The 18185-nt window shown below is 31.8% G+C and overlaps 2 protein-coding genes across 13 annotated transcripts in view; both read right to left on the bottom strand.

Annotated features, from left to right (window-relative positions):
- The window catches only part of LOC127738901 (nesprin-1-like), a 244990-nt gene that overhangs the window by 101652 nt on the left and 125153 nt on the right, over positions 1 to 18185 (bottom strand). For all 12 annotated transcript variants that reach the window (XM_052250385.1, XM_052250384.1, XM_052250389.1 and 9 more), the window contains 4 exons: positions 13079 to 13240; positions 12077 to 12250; positions 11455 to 11631; positions 9247 to 9552 (listed from right to left, as the gene is read on the bottom strand). In XM_052250385.1, the coding sequence (XP_052106345.1) occupies positions 9247 to 9552; positions 11455 to 11631; positions 12077 to 12250; positions 13079 to 13240 (819 nt within the window). The remainder of the gene's footprint in view (positions 1 to 9246; positions 9553 to 11454; positions 11632 to 12076; positions 12251 to 13078; positions 13241 to 18185) is intronic.
- LOC127738904 (uncharacterized) lies at positions 3033 to 9230 on the bottom strand. The gene is made up of 2 exons (XM_052250403.1): positions 8005 to 9230; positions 3033 to 7186 (listed from the first exon to the last, which is right to left on the bottom strand). The coding sequence occupies exon 2, from the start codon at positions 6764 to 6766 to the stop codon at positions 5480 to 5482; it is 1287 nt and encodes a 428-aa protein (XP_052106363.1). The 5' UTR covers positions 6767 to 7186; positions 8005 to 9230; the 3' UTR covers positions 3033 to 5479.

Genomic DNA, 18185 nt, shown 5'->3' with positions numbered 1-18185 from the left:
CAGTTAAACTTGTAGAAGGCACTTTGTTACAAAACATGAAAACAACAAATTCTGGAGTTCTTTGAAGGTTTTTTATTTGCAAAAAATTCAAGGTTAAGAAGGCACTGTGTTCCTCCAGGTTTAATAACAACAAAATCATAACATGGTACTGACCTTGTTTGAAAGGAAAACTTACCTGTGAAACACATACTCCTTATTATAACAGCAAGCATCCAATTCCTTTGAACTAAGCCTTGGAACTATTTTTAAGGCTTCAATAGAAACATCTATTTCCTTGGTGCATGGTACTTATCAGGTATATCATAACTGTTTGTTTTATTTAACTGTTACCTATACTGTGGATTCATTATTATTCGTGGATACCAATTTTCGTGGATTTGATCGTTACAGGTGAACCATGAATATAAATGTTCAAGGAAGTACAAATTTCTATAGCCTTATACGCAGACTTTTGTAAAAGCAGGTAATCAAATATACACGAAAATACAACTTTTCCTTAATCCACGAAAATTGGTACCAACGAAAAAATAAATGAATCCACAGTATTACTTTCCATTGCCGTAAGCATATTCATCCAATACTCTTATTCATTTCTGAGGATCCAGCAAACAAACCAAAATGGCTGCCATTACTATAAATTGATTTATAAAGGCAGACAACTTCCATGAGCACTATTGACTCTATCTTGCTATTCTGACATGCACTTTTGAAAGAACCTTATACATATATAAAACATATCCTAATGCTTCTTTTCCTTCTACTTTTAAATTGAATTCTTGGACCAATCCATTGTGCATAATTTTTGCCTTTTAAATGCGAAATTTTACTAAACTGTTACACTATTTGATGCATTTTCTTAAGGAAGAAAAGTCAGGGAACCAAGAAGATGTCTTGATGAAGATCAATAGTCACTATACAACCTCCTTGCTCATCTGTACACCTATTCTCTTACAAGATGACAGTTCTATTCAGATTGTTACAGAAGCAGTTGAGAAACATTATATATGTAGAAATAAAAAAGGCTCCAATAGAAATCTGGTGCATTGAATATCATTAGAAAAATAATCTGACCATTGTCTCCCATCACCTCTGTAATAACATAAAGAGAACTGACCACTTGCAAGAAAATATGTTAAAAGATTAATGGACTGGTATTCTTATTTCCCTCTTTTTCCATTTTAGCAGCAGACAGTGAACTAGGTTAACTTGAATATGATGGTACATTAAGCAAATTTATGTAGATATTGGTGAATTTTAAGCTACTATAACTTTTACTTCAGATATAAAGTGTATGTTTCCATAGTTAGTTTTGGAATGAGCATGGGGTAATAATAGATGAATGGAATTAAGGCGGAAAACCATGGCAACCACAGACATATGGTACCTTCTGTTGATATCTAGATGCCTTCCGATTTAATTTTGTTGGTGGGATGCTGCTTCATTAAAGTATACACAATATCGCCCTTTTTTTAGTTTATAGAACATTTCCTGATGTTCTAATGTATGAAAATATGGGAAAACTTAAATAATTATTTTGTGAAAATGCATGTTTGTTGATTTTTGAAGTCACTTACTAGTTTTCATTGGTTGATATTTACCAACTGTTTTTGGGCTTATCAACACACCTTCCAAATTTGAAAAAGAAAACAAAATGGCTCTCTGTGTATAACTACAGATCTCTATAGGAACTAGCTGTCAGAACTTACTTTTATTCTTCTTCAAAAGACTGGTATTTATTGAGCTACAGTTCTGTTTAGATGCAGTTACTCTCAGAAAAGATATTGAAATCAAGCAGCAACTTATTTGTTTACTCGTTCCATTATTGAATTATTCAAGATCTCCATTTTAGCTAACTACAAGTTGGGTTGCTGTCTCTTTTCTGTTTACCCTATATTGTTTTTATGTACAGAAGACCCTGTTTACTTAGTTTTGTTCCATGTTGTGTTGAGTTTCTGTTCTTAATCTTTTTTTTTAATTTCTAATCTGCACATCACCACAAATACAGAATGCATATAGATTCTAGATGGTTTTTGTCGAGCCTTCGACTTTTGTCGAAAAAGCGAGACATAGCGATCCTACATTCCGTCGGCGTCGTCGTCGGCGGCGGCGGCGTCCACAAATATTCACTCTGTGGTTAAAGTTTTTGAAATTTTAATAACTTTCTTAAACTATCCTGGATTTCTACCAAACTTGGACAGAAGCTTGTTTATGATCATAAGATTATATTCAGAAGTAAATTTTGTAAAAAAAAAAATCCATTTTTCCGTATTTTACTTATAAATGGACTTAAGTTTTTCTGCCAGGAAACATTACATTCACTCTGTGGTTAAAGTTTTTGAAATTTTAATAACTTTCTTAAACTATCCTGGATTTATACCAAACTTGGAAAGAAGCTTGTTTATGATCATAAGATAGTATCCAGAAGTAAATTTTGTAAAAAAAAAAATCCATTTTTCCGTATTTTACTTATAAATGGACTTAGTTTTTCTGCCAGTTAACATTACATTCACTCTGTGGTTAAAGTTTTTAAAATTTTAACAACTTTCTTAAACTATCCTGGATTTGTACCACACTTGGACAGAAGCTTGTTTATGATCAAAAGCTAGTATCTAGAAGGAAATTTTGATAAAATTTTGTTCCATTTTTTCTGTATTTTACTTATAAATGGACTTAGTTTTTCTTCCAGTCAACATTACATACATTCTGCAGTTTAAGTTTTTAAAACATTTATTAGATTCATAAATTATCCTGGATTTTTACCAAACTTGGACAGAAGCTACTTACAATCAAAACATAGTATAGAGGGGAATAATTTTATTAATTTTTTTCCTCATTTTTGTTGAGCCTGCGATTAACACCAAAAGTAGGCGAGACACTGGGTTCCGCGGAACCCTTACGAATTTTTTTTTATATGAGACTGTTTTTCAGAAAAATACTTTCATTCTCTCCTGTGTGTAACAGTGAAATTTAATTAATGCTCATATTTGAAACTTTTAATGTGTTTCCTTGTTTTGGCAGAAAATATACAAGTATATAATAAATAATTTATTTTCATAACAATATAAATGCTTGTCTGCTAGTTGCAGTCATTAACTAAAATTAATCATGTGACTTTTTACTAAAAATCACTGATCACATGATTTTGATATCACATGCTCTACTTGTTACTATATATAACTGCATCTCTAATGCCTAACATGAGGAATTAAATTTGGACGGAATAAACTTTTAAAACATTAAAAAAGTATAAAAAGAAATTGAAAAAAGTTAAATATATATATATATATCAAGACAAGAAAATAACACATATAAATGCTTCATCTCATATATAAAGCTTTCCCTGTAAAACCATATCAGATCTTCAATCTTACATTATCACAGATAAAAAATATAAGAAATTTGTAGAAAAATTCAATTTGGATGGAATGTGTAGTTGTGTTAATTAAATATATTATCTACAAAAAATATTCAAATAATACAGTTAACAAGAAAATAAATAGATACATTTAGTGTTCAAAGCAAAATCTTAGAACTATAGCAGAGTGTTCAATAATTAACATTTAGAAAAATGTTAAAAATGGAGACTTGGTCCTCTTTTGAGCTGACAATTTAAAAACAAATTGGAAAATCCTGCCACTGTTTCACTGTTAAAAAACTAAGGTGATTGATAAACATCCTTCCATAAAATTACTTCATCGTCGAAATAATTTTTTTGTGTGAAAGTGAATAAAAGGAGATGTAAGGTACACATTAGACACTAACTGAAGGACACAAAAAATAAGATTTTTCTCATTTTACTTCAAAAGAAAGTGAATGTATCCCAACAATCACACAAAATAGTGCTTTTAACCACCATGAGTTAACTAATTAAATTTACATCCTGCTAGTGCAGGATTTTCCAGTTTGATTTTATCATAAAATGACAAGAAATACTGAAAAATTATTGAATATTCATAAAGTTTTCTTAATAGTACAACAAATGGACAGAATTCTAGTTCTAACCCTAGCTCCTATATAATTCCAGTTTATTTTATTTTGAACTAATCTATCCTATTATCAAGTTACGACTTAAATGTAAGTGAATGGAAAATTTCTTGCAAAAGCAACATATAAATTTTTCTTATCACAAAAATATGTAAAAAAAACATAGAAAAAAAAAATGATAATATTGATTGATATAAAAATTAAATGCAATTTCATATTTCACAATCAATACTGTTAATATTTGCACTCCACTTCTCTCAACAACTAACACAAACCAATCAATACACGTTTTTATCGCTCTCTCACAAACCCGGTAGATTTCATTGATCCTATACGCTGATGCTTTATGAACCTAAAATCTTGAAAGTTTTCTTTTTGAGATCATCAATGTTTCAGGGATTTTTCAAAGATATTTCAATGCAATTCAAGTCAGATCAAACACTTTTCAATGAAATATGTAATACAGTCTTTTGCCAACAATAGCTTGCAAGATAATTTTTGTATAGGTGATACCAATTAAATGATCAGAAAAAAAATCAAATACATTATTTCCTTTGATGCCGGTTGACCCATTGCCTCATTTTATAAGAATATTGCAAAAATAAATCCTAGATTAAATTTTGCAAATAAATTAGGTGATTTGAACATTTAAGAATGCATTGGTTGCAAATACAATAATTTTCATTTGTATATTTATCCATAGCTTTCAGATATAGAATTTAAATTCCAGATACAAACTAATTTTGATGTTTGTTTGGTTTTTTTTTATATATGATCATATATCAATGAAAAATCCCTGGATGAGTATTGGTCAGATGGTCTCTAGGCAAGATTCTATATATCTTTTAGATTGTCTTTTAGTGGATGTGCAAATCTAGTCATACAAGAGAAATATGAAGATAAATAACGCTTAACGTTTACTATAAAAATTCCAAATAAAAAATCACAAGTCGAGACAAACATTAATAAATGCAAATATATAAACCCTGGATTTAAAAATCTGTATGTTTGTTATGATATTGACATTATCAAATTCAGGATAAATCTTATCTTGCTTTTCCATACCGATCAGAAAATATGTTATACAAATTCATATGAAACAGAGCCAAGTAAAATAAAAATTTAAAATAGCAGATTAGCTCTATATTTAAATTGGTTTGTTTGAAAGTCAATAAAATTCCATTCAATAACAAGAATATCAATGGAAAATGAATAATGAGAAGAGGTAAAATATTCATTTAAAAACTTCTAAGTGATCCATTTAGAATTTCTAAAGCACCTCCATGAATTACCAATTCAGTTTTAAAATGTCAATGTTTACACACATTTACACACATATAAAGGCTTGTAATTTCGCACATCTCTGCACAATTCATATAGGAGAAAAGTCAAATATCATCACAACATACACATTTACACCTTGCGTACAAATATTTCAATATCACAGTCGGCTTAAAAATCCTAAATCACAGACGATAATAAATAAATAAAATATCTATAAATCTAAAAGATCCTCTCTCAAAGAATCTTTCATCTTCTTGGACATATTTTTCAGCTGACGACCCTGTTTGACAGCTTCGTCTAAGGCATCTTCGATATCTAAATGATCTAGGCGATTACGACGCCTTCTCCCCCTCCTAGGGGCGTGACCACCTTCATATTCACTTTCATCGGACATAAATCCATCTTCATCATTATATGTTTGAGGAAATTCGTTGATACGTACACGTCGTGGAGGGGCTGTATACACTGGTACAATATACTGAGGTGGCTGAGGGGGAGGTTGTGGCAGTGTACGCCGCGGTGGTAGCTGGTAGTTTTGTAATCGTTGTATTCTATCACTGATGGCATTTATGTCATCCTGTGTCACCATCCTGCCTGGATACTGAGGATATCCATTCATCTGTGGCTGAGGATTGGGTGGCACAGGTAATGATCTCATGTATGGTTGTTGTGGATAGTCATATCCATTTTGTTCAGGTACACCGTTCTGTACTGGTCCATTGGCGGCTGGTCCAGGTGTAGAAAATCGAACGGGGGATGGTCGATTTTGTACACTTGACAAAGGTCGCCTTTCATATGGTGTACCAGTACGAGAACTCTGCCTAGATCTCAAGTCATTTGGACTATCAGGGCTACCTCCCTTTAAGTTCTTAACGTCATCCATTAAGTCACGGAGACGTCCATGACGAGAGTTACGGACAGAGTCACCTTCTGGGAACAATTTTATTCCAGTTTGAGTTCCTTGTTCAGAAATAGTCTGTGTTCCAGCAGTTCCTTGTCTGCCCTCATTTTTAAGAGCTTGAACATCAGACTGAATTGTTTGCAGCATGTTTTTCTTGACCGATGTATTAGATATCATTGAATCCTCTGATAATCCTGGACTATCATTTAAACCTCTCTGTTGTTTTATTTCTTTAACATCCATCAGAATACTACGTAATAAATCAGCACGAGATCCACGAGATCCAGTGGACCTTCCTGATGCAATGGACATGCGAGATGTCTGCATGGACATATTTCTAGCTAGTCCACTTGTCTGTGTATGTATTGTTCTTGGTGAATCATTCATGTCTGGTTCAGTCTGGGTTCTAGCATGACCTGGTGTCTGTGTCATAGTATTACGGAGATCCTCAGGATTGGCCTGAGGGAATTCTCCAGTTATGTAACTAACGGTTGAATCGTTATCGGAATAACGAGTCATATCTAATCCAAGTGGTGTGCCTCTCATTGTGTCAATTGTTTCGGTTTCTAGTACATTGTCAAAACTCGACGCGTGCATGGTATAGTAAGTTTCACCATATCCAGATTCCTCGCTTTCCGACTCAAGAGCTGCAGCGGCACCTTTCTTCAAATCATCGTTAGATTGGTTATGTCGACTGTTGCGAGACCTGGATCTAGGATTTGGAGAAAATGTACGATGATGACTACTACTTGGGCCTCTTTTCTGTGAGTGTCTGCTTTGATTTAGTGACTGTCTACTATGATTAAGTGACTGTCGACTATGATTTAATGACTGTCGACTGTGACTCCTTGATGGACCATGTCTGGAACTAGGCCATTTGAATACGCTGTCATCTCCATCATCGTCGTCACCACTGTCGTCTGATCCACCAAGTCCAAGCAAATTACGACGACTTCCAAACCTGGCTGATGAGTTGGGTGTCTGTGTAGATCTGCAGGGCTTTCTGAACAACTCAGTCTGTAGGTACAATGGGAGGAATGGCAGTTAATTATGTTACCACATCATTTATAAAAACAATAACCAAATACCAAAAAACTAGCATAAAATCACACAACCCCTTATAGCCACACACATCAAATACAAAAAAACAATAAATATAGTCAGAAAGAGCTACAAATGTATGTTTTGTTATCATTTGGATGAGTTGTTAATTTAATGTTTATTTCAATGTAAAAATTTAAAAGGAATTGTCATTTAATTGCTCTATTTTTAAAAGGTCACACTTTTTTTAGCCACACAAACAAGCTAGCCAAGGCAGCAGACGAACCATATAGATAAATGAATGCTGACTTGCTTTGCATGAAAAAGCCTGAAGTTATCAATAAGAGAAAAGTGTACAAAAAAAAGAAATAAAAATAAGAAGTTAAATTTACCTGCAAAAATCAGAGGTCACCGTTAAAACAGCACAGGTAAAAACATGATGTGCACAGGTAGAAGTTCTAGCTTAGAATGTTAGTATTGGGATTACTACATAGTAAAGTATTGTTTAAAGGAGAGCAATTATTGACACAGTAGTTCTTAATAACCTTATAGTGATCTCATCAAAAAGTTTAAAGAGCCAGGTATTTAAAAACAAGTAGAGTTCTTCATTGATTTATTAGACGTGTAAAGACCTGCTATGTGTAAAATCCCGCCAGATTTTAACGTACATATACAGGGTTAGAAAATGAAAGCACTACAAAAAGATATACAGACAGTGGAAGTTAACAGGGGAAAAACAAAGGGAGTTAATACATTATACATAGGATAGCAATCTGAATAGTATACATACTTACATTATTAAAACAAAAAATCTGATGTGTATAACTTAATATCTGCCAATTCCTCCAGATTGTACCGGTTAATTTTATATATAAACAGCTGTCCGATAACACGTTAAATGGCCACGTTTATAAACGGTTATCCCAGTCAGACATGACACGGCCTGTTTACCGCAGATTTTTCTATTGGTTTATTAAAACCTAGGTAAGCAGTTTCTTTTAATCAGAGCCAAGGTGTTTACAAATTTTAAATCCCATAGAAAAGTTTTAATTCAAATTGGCATGTCAGAATAGCTGATAGTCTTCACTAGAAAAAAAAAACTACAATGCATAGCCGCAAGGAAATTACAGATTTGGAACAAAGTGCCTTCTACAATACAGTGCCTTCTAAAAAAAAATACCTCTGAGAGGAGAACATATTATAATTCTGAAATAAGAAACTTTTTTTAATTTCTTTTACACATTTGTGGCTTTTAGAGCATGCAAAGCAAGTGGGCAACAATTCTTTTTTCTCTCAAAAATTTGTGAATTAAAAGTATATGTGACCTTACAGTTTTTAATTTTAATTGTGATGATGATTTTCTGTTACACCAGTGACCCAACACAATACACAATATTACATGCTACAAACCACAAGGTATTAGAAGAGCTACACACTACATTTACTGCAATATCTCAACCTATTATGTCCTTTTTCTTTATTTACTTTTTTTTTTCATATAATTTTATTTTTTCATATATTTTTTTTTCTTACTTTCATATTTTTTCTTTCTTTCATATCTATTTCTTTCTTTTTCATTATTACTTTTCTTTCTTTTTTTTCCTTCATTTCTTTTACTATCTTTTTTTGTATTTTATAAATTTTTCATTTGTTCATTTTTTTTCTTTAAACTAACCTTCTGACCTTACTGATTTTGTTAATGTGAAACAATAAAATCTAAGTTTTTAAGCTATTTGAAATATAAAGATATGAAAAAATTCTTTGTAAGCAAAAAAATTATGACCTCAGTTTTAGTCTACTATGGCATTACATAATAATCTTATAATGTTTTAAATATTGCCGAAAGTTAAATTCAATTATTTACTACTAATCACCCCATTTAAGCACAGTTTAATTCATTCAATCTGTTAAATTTATAGCCGTTTAATATTTCAATTAATATCATAATCTTCCAAAAGCCTTAGTGACTTGAATTTGATGACTTCGGTATAAGTTGAGATATTTGAAGGTTACAAGAGTCAAATGTCTGAACTTACCTTGAGTTGTAGGGACTTCTCCTGGACTGCTACATCTTCTTTCTCAATCCTTTCCAGTTCCTTGACATAGTTCTCAAGGTCATCGTCCATTGTGTTTTGGGCCTCTTGTAACTCTCTGCTGGCCTGGAGGTTGTTCTCACGGTCCTCAAGTAGGTTCTCTATTTGACCAAGGAGTTCTTCCCAGTCCTCTCTCACAGCTCTCATTACAGGGTCCACAAGGGATGGATTATGTTGAGTCAGGTCTCTGTATTTGTTCAGAAAACTATCAATGGCTGGGCCTTTTGCTTGTACCTCCTCTCTCAGAGCCTATAAATAAATGGTTTACTTCATAGTGTGGTATCATTTATAAGAAGAAAAAAAACAAAAAGGACAGGATAAAGCCATTTTGAGGCTTTAGTTGCATTTAAAACATTGTAGAAAAACTTTTTGCACCTTTGGGGGCTTCGATAACATTTCTCTGTCTCTGGTTAAAAAAAGGAATGTTTCCACTTTTCTGTCTTTCAAATTTTGAAAATTAGATGAATAGGAAATTAATTTCTACCTAGTTTAGTAATAAATCCTTGTGCATTATCTAATATTCTGCAATTCAGAGATCATAATTATAGAACTGCGGGTAAAATTGTTACGTCACAATTGCAAGTAATGGTAATTATTCTTTCAATTTCATTTTGTGGAATTTAACTTCACAATTGCAATTACTGGTAATTATTCTTTCAATTTCATTTTGTGGAATTATGGATTATTTTGCAGTTTGGAACAGCAGGAAAAACTTGAATAATTCATTCAATTTTTGTTTAGCTTATGTTTTCAATGGTGTGGAAACTCTGAAAAAAACCAGAGCACCTAAAAACTTTGTACAGAATGACAAAATAGCTCTTGCATATTTCATATGAATAAAATAATTAAACCATGTGAGTTTTTAAACCTTTTTTTTTCTATAATGAATTTGGGTTTTAGTACCTGTTTTTCTAATTGAAATAATATTCAATAATAAATTGATTCCCATCAAAACCAAACAGACTTAAAAATATCAATATGTTGTGCTTTCCCAATTTTTAAATAAACATATTACTGTATTTATTGAATATAACTTTAAATATTTGTTTAATTTTTAATACAACTGCCTGAGGTCCTTATTATATAGCATTTCTTGTGAACAAATATTTTAAATAATCACAAAATATTCACTCTAAAAATAATATTTTTACTTCTTGAATATATCTTGGTTAAAATTAAACAGCTAATAATCAAATTTTACAGAAAATATTTCAGCATTATCTTTTTCATTTAAAAATAATTAAAACTAACCTGAGCTGTATGTAAAAGATTTCAGCAATCTTTACAATGACTTTCAAACTTGTGTTTGATCAATTTATAAAAAGTTTTTTTCAACAATAGAATATGTTTAAATTCAATTTAATAAAAAGATTTCTTGCTAATTTTAACCATAGCAGCTTCAAATTTTAGTACCTTTTTAAAATAGTATACATCTTTGATTTCTTACTTACATGGTAAAATTAAAGTAAAAACTTTGGATTGAAACTATTTATTTCGTAAACATGTAGGGGTGCAAGTTATACACCTTTTCTTCTCTGATGTACACAAGGTACATTTAACAAAATACTTATTACAAGTAATTAAAGTAGCATTCTTACACATTTAATCCAGAGTAAATTAGAATATGTCAATTTCAACTTGTAAATTCTCAATCTCACAAGATTTTTTTTTAAAATGAATAAATCATTTTTAAACTTCATAATGTATGTTATTTAACAAAGAGAGATAACTCTAACTACATAAAAAATATAAAAAAAGCTTTACAAACTATCTATGTAGAAAATATAACCAAGAAAGGGATACAAATGTTAAATGAATGTCTCAATGGGAGCGTGATATGTCAAGTTTATTTTTGCATATATGTCCTTGCTTAGGAAAAAAACAACCATATTTTTAACATTCTGTAGACAAAACTAAGGACTCTTAAACTTCTAAGAGAATGAAATTAGGAGAGTGAATTTTCTATCCTATAAAAAGAATGAGTGAATTTTCTATCATAAATTTTTTATCATATAAAAAAGAAAAGAGTGAATTTTTATCTTTGAAATTCATAAATTCTAATTTCTTATTTAGTGAGCGAAAAAAAGAATTATGCAAAAAGTTGCTAAAAAACAGTTGCTATTCTACATATCACACACACTATACACATACCTGTAGGTTGGCTATCTCAATTTCAGCAGCTTCAGCATGAAGTTTGGCGGGCTTTTCTTCCATTTCTTGGAATTCTTCCTGTTTGCTATGTAACCAGTTACGTAAGTCTCCACGCATTCTGTCAACCAGTTCCCACTGGTGAATGGTGTCTCGAACTGAATCCATTCTCTTCTCAAGCTGTAAAAAAAAAAATTTATAATTCTAGGTATCCAATTTATAATTTTGAGAAAAAATTACAAGGTTTAAGGCCTTCTACTGAAAATATTGGTAGATTCATATATAAAAATTATCAAAAATACATAAAGTGAGGTCGAGTGAAAAACTTAAGGTAACCACATGGTCTTCTACAATGAAAACTAACTCAGGTCAAATAGATATCACAGGAGTATCTAATGTATTAGTGTGCACATACATGTACAGAGAAATCTGTCTAAATGGAACCATGACCAAACTGGAAACCAGTGAAAATTAAACTCGTCTATCAGGACATACAGAGAATATTATCCAGTACTAGTAAATTTATACATAACACCTGTCTAATATGAACAAAATATTAAAACCCAAGGAGTTTCAGATTAGACAGGTTTCACTGTATTAAATATGATAACTCTACAATGCCTACCTCAGCATTTGCCTCTTTGAACTTGTCCTCAACTTTCTCAGCCTGTTGGTTGACATTAGATTCCTGTTGGGCATCCTCTTCACTTAGGTTCTCCATACTTCCACCAAGATTCTCACATCGGTGAGCTGCATTGGTCAGTTCTTGTCTCATACCAGACATCCTCTCCCACATAGCCTTGATAAAAACAGTGAATTTTAAAATGTCTATTACAGCAAGAAGCTTAGCTCACAAATTCTTACTCTTTCATCATTTTTTTTTAGATATTGCATAGTCTTTGTTTTACCTTGGGAAACCCTTAAAATCATTTGAATTAAAAAGTTTAAGGCACAAAATATTTTCTTTGAAATACTGTAAACCAACTTTATATTTTCGTGACTTTCTCGAGTAGAAAAATAATGCGAATATAAAACGTCGCGAATATGTAAAACTTGGATCTTTCTTTATTTAACTACATCAAGTAAATTAGAAAATCATGAAATTAAATAGCCGCGAAGTGGACTAGAAAGGGTTAAACGCGAAATAAAGTATCCGCAAAAATAAGTTGGTTTACAGTACCCTTAAAGGTTAAGGAGTTGTAGATGCAATGTATGTACAAGAGACGGTTTCCAAAAAAACTTACTAGTAAGATTGTTCGTAAGTATACTGATTTGTTCATGACTTACAACCAATCTTAATCATAAGTTTTTTTTGTGAAACCGACTTCAGATGAACAAATAGACAAATGATATAACCAGGCTAAGAAGGGCTATAGCAACAAATGATGGGTATAAAAAGGTCAAATAAACAATGCCCAAAATGTTTGACCAATCAATAATTCCCGAAATTTAAGAAAAAAAATTATCAAAACATACATCAATGAGACAGCTACCCAATGACACAAAGAAATTCTTTCTCACCAATAAGCATAATATCATCAGTTAAAGCCTAAAGGTTGCACATAAGTTAAATATTGAAGTCATATATCTGCATGAATCTGAGTTTGTAATTTTTATAAGAACTCACCTTTATGTTTTCAAGTTTTCTTTGTGCTTCTGGTAAATTATCTGGCACATCTCTATCACAGTCAGCCATCCATTGTGTGAATTCTCCAGTAAGGAATTGCATGTCGTTGTCCAGTAGATCCTTGTAATCCTGCCATTTCTGTAGAACATCTTGTAATCGATTCTAAAGGAAGAAAAGAATGTTCTGAATTTACAAAGCCACTTTTGTAAGAAATTTTTTCTCATAACAATTTGAATAGAAAGGACATGAAAGCATTCCCATTCTGCTTTATAAATTTCCCATGTTTGACTAAAATAAAATTGAGAATGGAAATGGGGAATGTGTCAAAGAGACAAAAACCCGACCATAGAGCAGCCAACAGGTTTTAGGTTAATTTTTTGGGCAATTTTTTCACAAACACACACTAACGCCAATATTTTTTAGACAAAGGTCAAGTATAAAACAGGTAATGATGATTGGCGCTTCTATCAAATAAAAGTAATACTGTACTTGTAAATTTTCATCACATCATTTCTCTGATTTGCTTATAAGATCACTATTTCTACTATTTTTAACTTAAATTTTTCATATTTGTTTTGCAAATTGCTTTACAGGTGTTTGCTTTCACACGCTATAATTTTCATGGATATGTTATCTCGCTGAAAAATAAAACTGACTGGGACATTTCTGTTTTCAGTAACCATGATTTTCCAAGAAAAATTACAAATGGATTAAAAAATTGATTGATTGATTGATTGGTGTTTAACGCCACTTTGGTCACTATTGTGCTATTTTGTGGTGGTCAGATTTTATTGGTGAAGGAAGCCGGAGTGCCCGGATAGAGAACCACTGACCTTCGGTAGGAAAACTGACAATACTAGTCAATTGAGATTGGAGTCGAGTGGATTAAAAGAACATATAGGGCAAAAAACCCAAAACAGAACTACCAAAACCATTTCACCTCAGCTTTGCCTGAAGGAATAATTACCTTATTTTTTTTTATACAAATAACAAAATTTCTGCAAAACCATTTAAGGTTAACTTTGCCTGAGAAAACTTGCTTTTTACAGGAAAAAAATGTACCATTTAAACAAGTCTGGGTCAGTACCAAAGCACTGTTTTAAGAAACAGTGTTTGCTGATATATAACTAATTTACTTACCTTGTAGTTACTGACGACAAATTATCATAATAAAAAATCTTAAGATAGGAAAAATATATAACAAAATATGTAACCTTGTACAAAAAGGCAAAATAACATATAATTGGGCTTAAAAAAAGTTGCAAATGACAATTCAAAGTTATTAAGACGTACAGTACAATATGGTACTCTGACCTTCATCAAAGATTAAATGCCGTTAGATAAAAATTTGTGATTTTTTTCAACCATTGATAATTCTTACCTTAAAGCTGACTGATTTTCTTAATCTTTTACGATGTTTGGAAGCTTTTTCAGACCCTACTTTTTTCAATTTTGTAGAAGACCTCTGTTTCCTTGTTGAGGATTTATTCCCCATTTTTAACAATTAAAACTATACCCTATCTCATGTTTGTTTATTCTAAATTTCACATAAAATGTTTATTGGTATTATTACAAACAAAATTTCTATAGGAGAGCAAGGGTTACTGTAATTACAACCGATAAACAATGCATAGTTTGTCTTTAAACCAATTTTGTCATTAGGTATTGTTGGCTTAAAGAAATAGAAACTTCAGATACACTAAATCTAGGTAACATAGTTTCAATAATTGAATACAGATTTTAATTGGTGGTTTATGATCACATTTCCATGTTCAGTGAACCACAAAATCAGGATCAAAACATCAAATTGGCATATATCTTTAAGTTCACACCAAAATTAACATGTTAACCAAGTTTACAGATGGTGTGACCAAAACTTCGTGATTAATCACCTTAAACTAAACCTTTAGCCAATTCAAGTCCCGGAGGAGACAATGTGATTTTGTAATAAGAATCATACTCTACTGTTACAAAGGCATGGAATTATTGTTATTTGAACAGAGATCTGTCATTGTATGGTGACATCCTTATTGTTCACAAATTTCAGTCAATTTACAGTTACTGTGATCTAGGCCTTGAATTAATTGAGCTATAAAATTAAGATCTTCCTATCTTTATATGTGATCATATATCCAGGTTGTGTTTGGTTTATAATTACTAATTACAACCTTGATGTATTGATGTAAGAATTTATATGGATCATCCTTTAATTATATTTGTTTGTATATGCAAGTTTGGTTCCAATCCATATAAGATTTTTGGGTTATCATCTGGAAAATACTTTTCTGCACTAATATCAGTATATTTTTTGGTAACTAAGACCTTGACCATGGACACATTTATCGCACAATGAATAGGAATATTTCACTCATTATCATCCTTCCCTTCTTGTCTATCACTCTGCTCAGTCACTCAGTAATTCTTGTATCATAGCTTTGAGACATGAGTACATCACAATGTCTAAGGAGAAGTTATCAACAAGGTCATCACAATGTCTGAGGAGAAGTTATCAAGCACAAAATAGTGTAAAGGAGGGGGAAAATAACAGTAATAGAACAATAAACATATTATCGGGTTTTCTACATATATAAATTGTATAAACTGTTATCACAGAGATATGTCTCGCCTTTTTGTAATTTTGATAATGCAAATGTTGAAATTGAAATAGCAATACTTTAACATATAAGTTATGCAAATATTCAAAGTCGATGAACCATGATTGATTAAGGTACATGGCTAAACAATCTCCATGGAATGAGATGTGCCAATGCTAATACAACTGCATACCACATACCATTGACTTATTATAAGTCGTTCCCTTTAAACAAACTTAAACACAAACATTAACCGGAAACAGCATACCTATGTCTCGCTTTTTGACTCCGTCAAGGCGGGACAAAAATATCAACTGCTTGACATAATGTGAAGCTTTTTTGCTTGTTCATTCGCTGTGCTCATTGCCAGAAAGGTTCACATTGTGGCTTGAGGGTTATATTTTACAATATCAATGGATAGAAAACCTGATATTGTAAATTCAGAAATTATTGCGTGAATTTATTATTGGGATTTGTCAAAAATGGACAAAAATATGAGTTTAATTATTACGATTAAAAAAAAATGTGACTATAGATCTATGTTTCAGTTATCAGAATGTGACTTCTTATTATTGAGATACTCATCCAGTCGCATTATTCACATTCATAAAAATCTCGCAAAAATTTCTGAAATTTACAGTAATCAATACTTATATGTAACCTATTATCTTAGTTTGGTTCCAACTTTTAAAACTTGATGTGTACCACTATTACTACTAGACTTTCAAAACAAAGTCACTGGTCTGTAACATCCCCAAAAAACAAATTTACGTGTTTCATTTAAATAACAGATAAAATAAAATAAACTTATCACATAGAGCAATTGAAAATCTATCAAGAACACAGACCAGGGTACATGAATCAATGAACCATATAAATGTTAAGAATGACTTGTTTACCTTTTTCCAAACCAAAAATAATCCACTTACGCATCAAAGACTACCTCAACATTGATAATCAACAAAAACAAATAGTTTACTTTCAGCAAATTGGCAATCATATAGTTTTTTGAACTACCTCTGTGGTCAACCTAGGGGAAACTGTTTAAGTGGGCTTATCAATTTTTCTCCCCTTCATCTATAGAAGTCACTTCTGCAAAGAACAGGAACAAGTACAACATTCTTATATTAAAATCACATATAAAATTGTACAAGACACACCGTTTCAAGATGTTGCATGTGTCAAATTTCATAAGCCAATTCAACTTAAAATGATGCAGAAGATGAAAATGTCTCCAACAAATCAAATATTTAAGCTTGAGATGATGTACTAACATGCCAAATATCAAAAACTATTAAATTCAAAAGTGACAGCCCATTTTTAATCCATCAAATCAATTATTTGTGCTTGAGGTCAAAGTTCAAGGTCAGCACTCATATGTGATGGTATGTGACAAATTGTCTTGAGATGATGTTTCCACATGCCAACTATCAAAAGCCTAAGTCAAGGGATAAGTAAACTGTGGCCTGGACACAAAAATGTTCCCTATACAATTATTTGATCTTGAGGTCAAAGATAGAGAGATCAGACGACAGAGGTCATCTACAATGTCATGCAAAACATCGTCGTGAGATTAAATGCATCCTGAGTAATCCCCACACATTCCAAACATCAAGCCTAGTCAAAGGATAAAAAAGATATGGCCTGTAGAACAAAAAGTCCCCCAAAATCAAATATTTGACCACAAGATCACAAGTCAAGGCCATACAGGAACAAGTAAGAAGATATTAAGGGAGCAATAAGATACAACAAATGGAGAAATAGTCTAAATACATTATGGTCAAAAGAAATAAAGACTAAAAACCAACAGCCCAAAAATGACTTTACAGAAAATTCTGGATTGACAAAAACCTACCTTAACAACACAAGTGCTCATGCTGCAATGTCTCGCCTGGTTTATTGATCATGATTGAATTTATGCAGACATCTTTAGGATAAAAGTTTCAATACAAGTATCACTTAAACTAAACCCCATTGATGTTCCATGTAAATGAGGTCAAAATCAGATGAATTCTGCCAGACTAACATGTACCCTAAAATTCATTCCATACACCAACTATCGGTAATATATTGCTTAAAGTACATGTATCTGGAAAATTGACCTTACCTTGAAAACTTTAACTTAGACCAAAGAACAAGGAAAGTCTGAGTTCAAGGTCAGATGAACCCTCTCAAACAGACAAATACGCCAGACAATCATTCCATACACAAAATTTAACTAACCTTTTGCTTTTACTGCATCAGAAAAGGACCTTATCACAAAAAAACTAAACATTGACCAAAGAATCATGAAAATGATGTCAAGGTCAGATAAATCCAGCTAGAAAACATGCATATCAAACAGTCATTACATACACTAAATATACTTGACCTACTGATTATAGTATCTGAGAAACCCTACTTACCACAAAAACCAAGCATAGACCAATGAACCTTGAAAATGAGGTCAAATTCAGATTAACCCTGCCATATGGACATGTTGACATTACAATCATTCCATACATTCCATATAA

This window comes from Mytilus californianus, unplaced genomic scaffold, assembly GCF_021869535.1.
Source record: "Mytilus californianus isolate M0D057914Y unplaced genomic scaffold, xbMytCali1.0.p SCAF_4, whole genome shotgun sequence".
NCBI classification, from domain to species: Eukaryota; Metazoa; Mollusca; class Bivalvia; order Mytilida; family Mytilidae; genus Mytilus; species Mytilus californianus.
The sequence above is the reverse complement of the archived record's forward strand: the minus strand, read 5'-3'. Positions and strand labels throughout refer to the sequence as shown.

Coding starts and splice junctions, on each gene's coding strand:
- LOC127738904 (XM_052250403.1), bottom strand. CDS start 6,766: ATGCACGCGTCGAGTTTTGACAATGTACTAGAAACCGAAACAATTGAC.